This window comes from Maniola jurtina, chromosome W (genome assembly GCF_905333055.1).
Source record: "Maniola jurtina chromosome W, ilManJurt1.1, whole genome shotgun sequence".
In the NCBI taxonomy this organism is placed as follows: domain Eukaryota; kingdom Metazoa; phylum Arthropoda; class Insecta; order Lepidoptera; family Nymphalidae; genus Maniola; species Maniola jurtina.
In genome coordinates, this window is record NC_060057.1 from 431,188 (window position 1) to 441,647 (window position 10,460).

At 34.4% G+C, this 10,460-nt stretch overlaps 1 protein-coding gene across 1 annotated transcript; it reads right to left on the reverse strand.

Annotated features, from left to right (window-relative positions):
* Positions 1–6,988: 6,988 nt before the first annotated feature.
* On the reverse strand, positions 6,989–10,257 carry LOC123879886. The gene is made up of 2 exons (XM_045927772.1): positions 10,125–10,257; positions 6,989–7,619 (listed from the first exon to the last, which is right to left on the reverse strand). Exons 1-2 carry the CDS (start codon positions 10,255–10,257, stop codon positions 7,036–7,038), a joined length of 717 nt encoding a protein of 238 aa, XP_045783728.1. The 3' UTR covers positions 6,989–7,035.
* Between the last annotated feature and the right edge of the window lie 203 nt (positions 10,258–10,460).

Sequence of the window (10,460 nt, forward strand, 5' to 3'; positions counted from 1 at the left end):
ATAAATGTTTATTTAGGTATAGGCACTTACGAAAAGCACTAGGTAGGTAAGTATAGATTACCCACAGTTTGGATTAACTTAATTGTTATTTTAAGGCAATTAAGCTTGAAAGACAGTGCTTATTAGCTTCGTAAGCAAAGAAGTCCTAAAATAAATATTTGTTTAGGTATAGGCACTTACGAAAAGCACTAGGTTGGTAAGTATAGATTACCCACAGTTTGGATTAACTTAATTGTTATTTTAAGGCAATTAAGCTTGAAAGACAGTGCTTATTAGCTTCGTAAGCAAAGAAGTCCTAAAATAAATATTTGTTTAGGTATAGGCACTTACGAAAAGCACTAGGTTGGTAAGTATAGATTACCCACAGTTTGGATTAACTTAATTGTTATTTTAAGGCAATTAAGCTTGAAAGACAGTGCTTATTAGCTTCGTAAGCAAAGAAGTCCTAAATAAATGTTTATTTAGGTAAAGGCACTTACGAAAAGCACTATACAATAGATTATGCACAGCCATAAAATAGATGGGTAATCTTAATGATTTTAAAGATTCTGTATGCAATTAGACTAGATGTAGGCTTAATATTCACTATTACATTGATTTATGCACATAATAGAAAATATTTTATGCCTTTAGGGTCTAAATTCATTGCCTGCACAGACTGAAGGGGACAAATTAGGGACAAAGAAAAGGAACTGGCTCACTCGATTTAACAGGCCACGTCCATTGCTTGATGCTCCTTGCCGGTTCTCGATCTTCCAAACTGCTGTAGACCTCGTTGGCTGAACAGGTAGACACATCACAAGATCCAAGTCTTCGATCGAAGTCGGCTCGAAGATCGTAGTCTCGTTATGAGGCGGCGTGGCACTTTAGATGCGAGTGGATTTCTTCGCCAAAACTTCGTTGTCCGAAATTGCAGGTCCTGTCACGGTCGCCATTTCTTGTTCAGGATAGGTGTCGAACAAGCTCGAATAACAAGTAATAATGTTTAAAGCACTTTATTGCTACTGTACAGAATTGAGAATAAGTAACATAGTGGACGCACAGGCGGCGCGTAGCTGTCTTTCTGGCTGCATTTCGAATGTCGGGGTTCTCATTTTAACACTTTATACGCGTCACGTCACTCGACACATATATCTAGGTATACACACATCCTAGCGGCGCGAACACCATGTCAAATCTGTGTCCGTGAAAAAAAAGGGAAACGTTATCACCCTGAGGAAAATTGCTGGTTTAAAGGGAAAAACAAAAATGCAGTTGTAAAAACTGTAAATAACTCAGAATTGGAAATTGAACTGAACGAGGAAAATCCAAAAAACTAGAGGTGCCACCATTAATAAAAGTCAAGTAACTATTAAATGATACTTTAAATGTTTCTGGAATTTATGACTCAGGTTCAAATGTATCATTAATAAATGCAAGATTATTAAAGATATATCCAAACGAAAATACAAGTAATATACAAAAAGTAAACTTGAAGACTATTAATGGGGAGAAGAAAACAAAAGGGATGGTAACACTAAAAATAAAAATCTACAATATTGAAAGAAATATGGATGTTTTTGTAGTCGATAATGAAAATTTTAACTATGATTTTCTAATTGGTTTGGATTGCATAAAAAATTTCAATTTAACACAAAATGAAAAATTAGAGATTATACAATGTAACAATCCAAAAGAAAAGAATGTAACCTCAATTGAAAAGGATACGAAAAACGATAACTACTCAAAAACTGATACTTCAAAGATAACAAATGTCAAAATTCCTGATGTACTAGGTGACAAAAATGAAGGTTTGTTTTTGCACTCTGATGTATTAAAGCAAGAAACTAGACACACAAATAAATGTGAAATAAATTTCAATGAACATATAAACTCTGATGGATTTGAAATCTTAGTAAACCATCTAGATTTATACCAACAATCAGAAATTGATAAGTTGATAGAAAAATACAAATTGGTTTTTGCTAAAGATAAATATGATATAGGTACTGTACGAGATTATGAAGCTCATATTGACTTAATGGTAGATAAATATTGCTGCAAACGCCCATACAGATGCACACCTGAAGATAGAAGAGAAATAGAAAATCAAATAGCAAAACTATTAAAAAAAAATTTGATTGAGGATTCGTATAGCCCATTTGCTGCTCCAGTTACTCTGGCATATAAAAAAGAAGATGAAAAAAGAACAAGATTGTGTATAGATTTCAGAGAACTGAACAAAATTGTAGTCCCTCAATCTCAACCTTTTCCTTTGATTGAGGATTTAATGTCAAAAACTGTAAACTGTACTATTTTTCTACTTTGGACATAAATTCAGCATTTTGGTCAATTCCTTTGAGAATTCAAGATAGATAAAGGACTGCATTTGTAACACAGGAGGGCCATTTTCAATGGACTTATCTCCCATTTGGCCTAAAGATGGCACCAGCCATTTTCCAAAGAATATTGGGAAACATTATTAGAAAGTATGAACTCTCTAATTTTGCAGTTTTTATAGATGATATCTTAATTTTTTCAAAAACTTTCAAAGATCATTTATTACATCTATCAAGACTAATGGAGGCAATACTAACAGAAGGTTTTAGACTAAAATTTTCGAAATGTTCTTTTGCAAATAATTATGCCAAATATTTAGGTCACATAATTGAAAACAATTCAATCAGACCTCTGAAAGATTATTTGACCGCTGTGAAGAACTTTCCAGTACCAAAAAAAAGGAAAAATATACGACAATTCCTAGGAAAAGTAAATTTTCATCATAAATTCGTACCACATAGTGCAATTATCCTAGATCCGTTACACAATTTACTACGAAAAGATGTGAAATTTATATGGTCTGCAGAATGTCAAGAATCATTTGATAAAATAAAAGCATTACTATGTTCAGAACCAATTCTTAATATCTTTAACCCTGAAAAACCAATAAAGATTTACACGGATGCTAGTATCAAAGGTGTGGGAGCGGTGTTAAAACAAGAAAATAAAAACGGCGATATTAAGCCAGTTGCTTACTTTTCAAAAAAATTAACTGAAACTCAAAAAACTAAGAAAGCAATATATCTAGAATGCCTAGCAATAAAAGAAGCTGTAAAATATTGGCAGCACTGGCTTATGGGAAAAGAATTTACAGTATACTCTGATCATAAACCATTAGAAAATATGAACATTAAGGCTAGAACTGACGAAGAACTAGGGGATTTGATGTATTATTTATCCCAATATAATTTTAAAATTAAATATAATCCAGGAAAATCAAACCAAGAAGCAGATTGTTTAAGCTGAAACCCAGTTCTAGAACCCAACGAAAATAATGAAGATTTTTTAAAAGTAGTAAATTTAATAACCCTAGAAGATATAAAAAATGACCAACACTCAAATCTAGATCCACAAAAAGATAAACTTATATTTGAAAATGGAATTTATTACAAAACAATAGAAGAAGGAAAAAAATCATACTATCAGAGGAACTTAGCAAAACTCTGATAAAAGACGTCCATGACACTTATTGCCACATTGGGAGGACTCAGATGATAAGTAAAATAACACCATTTTACACAGCAAAGAATATCATCGCAAGCATAAAAAAAAATTGTGATGAATGTGAAATTTGTATAAAAAACAAATCAAGGAGGAAGTCAAAATATGGCTTAATGTCACATTTAGGTCCAGCAACACGTCCGTTTGAAATTGTCTCTATTGATACAATTGGAGGCTTTGGAGAATCACGGTCAACAAAAAAATACTTACACCTTCTGGTCGATCATTTCACAAGGTATGCCTATATATTCACATCAAGAAACCAAAGCTACACAGATTTTATTAAGCTAATAAAAAATGTGACACAAAGCTATAATATAGATATGGTATTAACGGACCAATACCCTGGTATAAACTCCAAAGAATTTAAAGGATTCCTGAAGAACGAAAGCATAACAATGATTTTCACTGCTGTGGATTCACCATTTTCTAATGGACTTAATGAAAGGCTAAATCAAACTTTAGTCAATAAGATAAGATGCAAAATAAATGAAATTGATAAAAAAATAGCATGGACTACTATTGCACAAAAATGTGTAGAAAAATATAACGAAACGGAACATACAGTTACAAAATTTGCTCCAAAATACCTCTTAGAAGGCGAAAATGTAAACATTCTACCACTTGAATTAAAATCAAGATGTACAAAAGAAGATTTGAAAAGAGATAGACAACTAGCTTTGGAGAACACAATAAAATCTCACAATTATAATAAAAGAATATTCGACCGTCATAGAGAAGAATATAAATTGGATGTGGGAGATAGAGTCTATGTGGAAAACGGAAATCGGCTAAATAGGAAGAAAATGGATGAATTGAGGATTGGGCCATACACAATTCTGAAGAAAATTTCAAATTCAATCTATGAAGTTGACACCGGACGCAAATCAAATCTTTACCACATTACAAAACTGTCTCCAGTGTTTGATAATAACTGAACAATTACATACGTTATCACATGCAATTGTTACTCTGACGGGGGTGGAGATGTAAAGAAAACCACTTTTCCCATGGACACCTATTCAGTGCTTTTCTTTAATTTATTACTTTGTCTTTGGTGCTAAGACATATTCTGAAGGCGGTTAGTCTGTGGACTTAATTTGTCAAGGGTCACTACTGACAGTTAGGAAAATTAACAGCTGAAGTTTTGTCGGTGTTTGGAAGTTAACGTATTTTTGTTTTATCATTTGAAAAGATTTGTAACCGAAAATAAAGGCTTTAAATGTTGTTTCTGTGATTGCATAGAAACGCAATTAAGTCTTCGTTTCATTTCCCGACTTCAATCAACAATAAAATAACATTATAGATATTTAAGATATTTGGCTTCCAGAATACTATTTTATACATTTAAAAGAAGTTTAGAATAATAATTAAAATATAACAATTAAATTAGAATTATAGTAATTAAATGAGAATTAATTGACAAATGAATAATATGTTTCAGTATTTAAGTTACTCAATCATAGACGGAACTTCTAGTGACGTCAGAACTTGTATTACAAATAACAAAACAATAATTTATAATAAACTGAAACTCTTAATTAAAATCAAACTAATAATTTTAATAATCACAAAGAAATTAAAATACTTATTTCCTGATTATATTTTCATTTCCTTATTTAATTAATCTCCAATAATCAACCGGATGTATATGTCTGTGATGTGTAGCTTATGCTACTTGGTGGTAGGTGGTAACACTCGGCCATCCTGGAACGACCGTGTCTCACGGTACTCAGGCAATGTCTTAGTTTCCGTTCTTTCAGATCCCTGGAACGAGAAAAAAAAGTCGAACAGCAAAAATGCATTTGATTTTCTTCTGAAGATATTTGGAGTAATACTACAACATTATTATTATATTATTATATTATATTATTATTTTATTATTTATTTATATTATTTATTATTATTATACTATATATAGCTCGATTACCACTGACTCACTCACTCATTGACATAATTGTTCTCCTAGAAGGAGACGGAAAATGATATAGTGATGTGGGGAAGATGTGTTCGGATTCGGGAACCCTCTGGGGAAAAATTATGACATTTCGGAAAAACAAGATGGCGGCCGACGTGATTTTTGCAGCTCCGTTGTTTTCCAACCGATTTCATCGAATTTTACAATCTTTAAAGAAAGTAGTAAACGGTTAATAGAAAATGTGAAAAAATTGGAAAAACAAGATGGCGGCCGAACCGTAGCGTTTTGAAAATTTTGAATTTTCGACCCCGAACCGCGGCGCCACAGATCCGAAACGGGAAATCGATAATAATTATTTTTTTCTGGTTTCGTCTACGATTATCCTAAATTTTGACGGAACGGGAGTGGTTTTTAAAAATTCAAGATGGCGGCTGTCGTGGCGGCCGTTATGTTAGAGGTACGAAAAAACGCCATTTTAAAAGTTAAATATCTCAAAGTTGGCAACATCGGAGCGATTCGGCTTCTATGAAGCGATTGTACGTATAGGCTCGAGGTATAGATTGGAGGAAAAAAAATTACCCCATTTTTTGGGGAAATTTCAAGATTTTCGGGAAATTGAAAAAAATCGAAATACAGGCTTTTCGCAAAATCCGAGTATGAGCGATTATGTGTTTTGCTTGTACAAATGACATTTGGGTATTTTTGTCACCGGAGACTGGCAACACTGGAATTTATCAAAAAAAAGTGATTTTCGACATTGTCTTTTTTCAGGGACGATCATTTCGCGTGGGTGCGAGCGAGAGGAGAGATTGAAACGTCATCGGGAACGATATATCCTGTAGTTAATAGGAAAGTTGTAAAATTATCTAATTTGCTTCTGCAAAAAGAGTTGGTGGCCATTTTGTATTTTCTTTAAATTTTCTGAAATTTTGACCACGTTTTTGAGGCAGTTGGCAACATTTTGGAAAGTCAATATGTATGAATCGATTGTGTATCTCGGCTGGCAGTATGGAGATATGCAACCGGTGTTGCCACTTTTGGGGGATTTTCGAGATTTTCAACTAAGAAACTCCTGTAAAATTTTGTATGAAAAATTTTTTTTTCACTGATGTTGTCGTATAGAAAACAAAAAGTTAGTAAGCCAAAATTATGGAGACAGCTGATGATTGAGGGTTTCAGAGACGGGTGAAGGGCCCGCTTAAGGTATTGAAGATAGGTGGGGGGTGCTCGAGCAAATGTCATTCATGACGTCATCCAATTGCCAAAAAGCTGAAAAAAAATTCAAAATGGCGAAGAAAAGATGGCCGCCATACAAATTTCGCCGGTGTCCAGCTCGGAGGGTATAAAAGATGGAGGTGTGGTTTCTGGGCAAAAGAGAATCAGGATCCGAAGGTCTACTTAATTTAATTAATAAATTTAATAATCGGACAACACAGATCCATTAGTGTTAGTAACAAAAAACTTAAAAATTATGTTAGTACTTAAACACTAAGTAGTTAGTAACAATACAAACTTAAAAACTATGTTAGTACTTAAACACTAAGTAGTTAGTAACAATAAAAAACTTAAAAACTATGTTAGTACTTAATTACTAAAAGGGATTTAGTCCTCTGCATGAGTTTCCCCAGCAGAGGACCATCCGCCTTATCACTAATCATACGCAGGATGCTGTTGCTGCTTCCACGGACTCTGCACAATAGTGAGGCTGTTTTCCTGCGCCAGACGGCATCAAAGCCGTCTGTCCGCGCCTTGGTAAACATAGCCGATGCACTGCAGAACCGAGGTTGCCGCAACAGAATCCTGAACGCATTATTGTATTGGACTCGCAGAGCATTGTAAGCCCTTTGCGTGTAGTGAACCCACAGGCTTGCTGAGTATAAGGATGTACAGTATGCCTTGAACAGTGTGATTTTCACAGCATCTGTACATCGGGCAAACCTTCGGGCCACCATATTCGCTCGGACTGACAATGCCCTGCGTTCCCTTTCCATATCGTCATCATCCTTAAGGTCCTCGGTTAACAAGTGTCCAAGGTATTTGAATTTGTGAACTCTATTAAGAGTTACCCCATTGAGTTTTAAAGGTGGAACATACGTTGGACATTTGGTACCCGCCTTAAAGATCATGACTTCCGTCTTCCTGACATTATACTTCAAGCCATGTTGAAATATTAAATCTTTTGGTGATGTTAAAATGATGGAAGGCGTTGTTTGTAGGTGACGTCTTTATTCTGTGGAGGCTTATGATCGACTCTTTTATGAACTTATATTAATTATAATGAAATCTTACATGCTATTGTTTTAATAATATTTCTTAATCTAACCTAAATAATTTTGTATCGCCTTTTGTTCAAATTCAACGCGCAAGCAACCTACATATTACATCTCCCCTGAAAATGTATCCCATTTACCCCTCTTCTTAATGAAAAAAAAATGTTAGGTGCTACTCCGAATGAGAAGAAAAGCTGATACAATTACAAAAATAAAATCTAACCATAATTTAAAAGTAAAGTTATATAAGGAAACATTTTTTTTTGTCGCGATTTATTGTTCTCAAGTGCAATTTATCTTATTTCTTACTTCGTATGGGCATTCTTTCAATCTATCTTATACATAATATTATACAGAAAAATCGTAATTGATTACACGTCATGTCAAGGATTTGCAAAATAACGAACTTTTAGAAAAGTTCCAAAAGATCTCATCAAGATAGAATAATCTCAAACAGAAAAAAATCTCAAAATAAGGTACTCGTAATAATCTCATCATAGGTATTAGATTAGACATGTCTAAGATATTGATTTCACTAGTCGACTTAATCATCTCAAAATATTCTTTTACTTATCAAGTCATCGTCATAGGTTTACAGCTGTCGTAGCATCGTCGGGTTCCTATTCTGTGAACCTTAAAATTATTCTTTAACATCTCAGGAATTTATATCACCTGGACAGTCAAAATAAATCTCTCATAGTCTTCATCTTCTTTCAAGTTACTTCATTAGATATCACATAATATAAATAAATACATAAACAAACGCGGCGCGTACTCTCCTAATCAATATTTAACATAACATGCTTTCAAGCATTATTCATAACTCTCATAATCTTCATCAAACTTATTTCTTTCAATAAGTACTTCAATAACATTCAACTTTTCTTAAAGATTCTAGGTCTTTCACTAACACCAGCGCGGTAGATAATGATCAAGAGTCTAGACAAATATATAGTTGAATGAGGAGGTACAAAATATGCGCAAAACATCGCGTTCAAATTCATCAATAAGTAACAATCACCTTCCTACGTCAATATGTCTCAATCCGAAGTAACTATTTGAATATTATTCAAAATAATTGTACATCTACGAGCAGCACTTCTACAGCCGAAGGGTGATCAAGCCTTTGGTTTGTAGAGTCCTAATTTGTCAAAGTCGGGTAAAGTCTTTAATCGTCACAACTAGCACGAAACTAGACGAAAAACGTATACGTACTTCATTAAAAAGAAAATAAAATTCTCCTAATTTCATATTAATTTCCCTATAAGTATTTGCAAATTGCATCTCGAGCAAAACCATTGTGTCATAAAACAATGCAATGATGTTTGGGTACTCGTGTCGTTGACCGCGCGATGACACCGTAATAATTCAGTGAATTATTATGTAACTTCGATTTTAAATCTGAATATTTGCAAAATATTCATTATTTATTATAGTATTCTAACGTTCGCACTATAATTAAAAAATCTTACACATAAGTTGAACTTATTGATAGATAGTGGAGCAAGCATTACTTATCTTAAAAAATTATTACCTTCCTATATTATTACGTATAAAATTAAATTATTATCTAAACAAGAAAAAAATACAGTGCCTACTAAGTATTTATTCTACCTATACCTAATCTAATGCCCATTACGAGAGATAAATTGCACTTACTTGTTAGCGATGCATTTATTATTTCATTTCGTGACCGCTATGAAGTCGCTGTCGCCGTGGTGTCGCCGTCGATAGGAGTGATATCAGGTCCGAAGGTCTGGACGCTGGGCTTCTTGCTGCGTCTTGGTGGGCCGGGAAAACCCTGGACTCCTCGAACTGGGCCGGGAATACCCTGGACACCTCCTAGTTGTGGCCGGGATAACCTGGACGCACGATGATGCTGGGCCGATGAAAAATCTTAGGGGTTGATTTTACTGGTGTACTTCTTTCTTGAGTTCTTCTTGATTTTTATATGGATGTTGCATAATCTTCTTCTTTTCACAAAGTGGGACTTAAATCTTGATTCTTTTGGAAATTTTTAGTCTTCTTGATATAATTTTTATTCTTCTTGATTCTAATTTTTTGAGTATGATTCCCTTTACAATTTTCTTGAGAATCGTGTGGTCTTCATCTTCATCGGTGCCCAGCCGGTGCGCGCACTTAGTTTAGGCACGCACCGACTGGCAGGGTCGCCATGAAATATTAAATCTTTTGGTGATGTTAAAATGATGGAAGGCGTTGTTTGTAGGTGACGTCTTTATTCTGTGGAGGCTTATGATCGACTCTTTTATGAACTTATATTAATTATAATGAAATCTTACAAGCTATTGTTTTAATAATATTTCTTAATCTAACCTAAATAATTTTGTATCGCCTTTTGTTCAAATTCAACGCGCAAGCAACCTACATATTACAATGTGTTGCAGCATATGACTCACATACCGCAAGCATCTTGCGAAGCGCACTGATTGAAGGAGCCAGCAGCACCATGTCATCGGCATAGCTAAGGTTGTTGACGCAGACACCGTCTACGTAGCAGCCTACCGGCATACTGCTGAGTCCCTCAATCAGCTCGTTCACGTACAGGCTGAAAAGCAATGGTGAGCTCAAACCACCCTGTCTGACGCCACATTCCAGCCTGTACGCGTCCGAGAGCTCATTCGCCCACTTCACTCGGTTCTCCTGACCTAGGTACCAATATTTAAAAAGACGATAAACTTCTGGTGGCAACCCTGTCTTTTTTTAACTTAAGC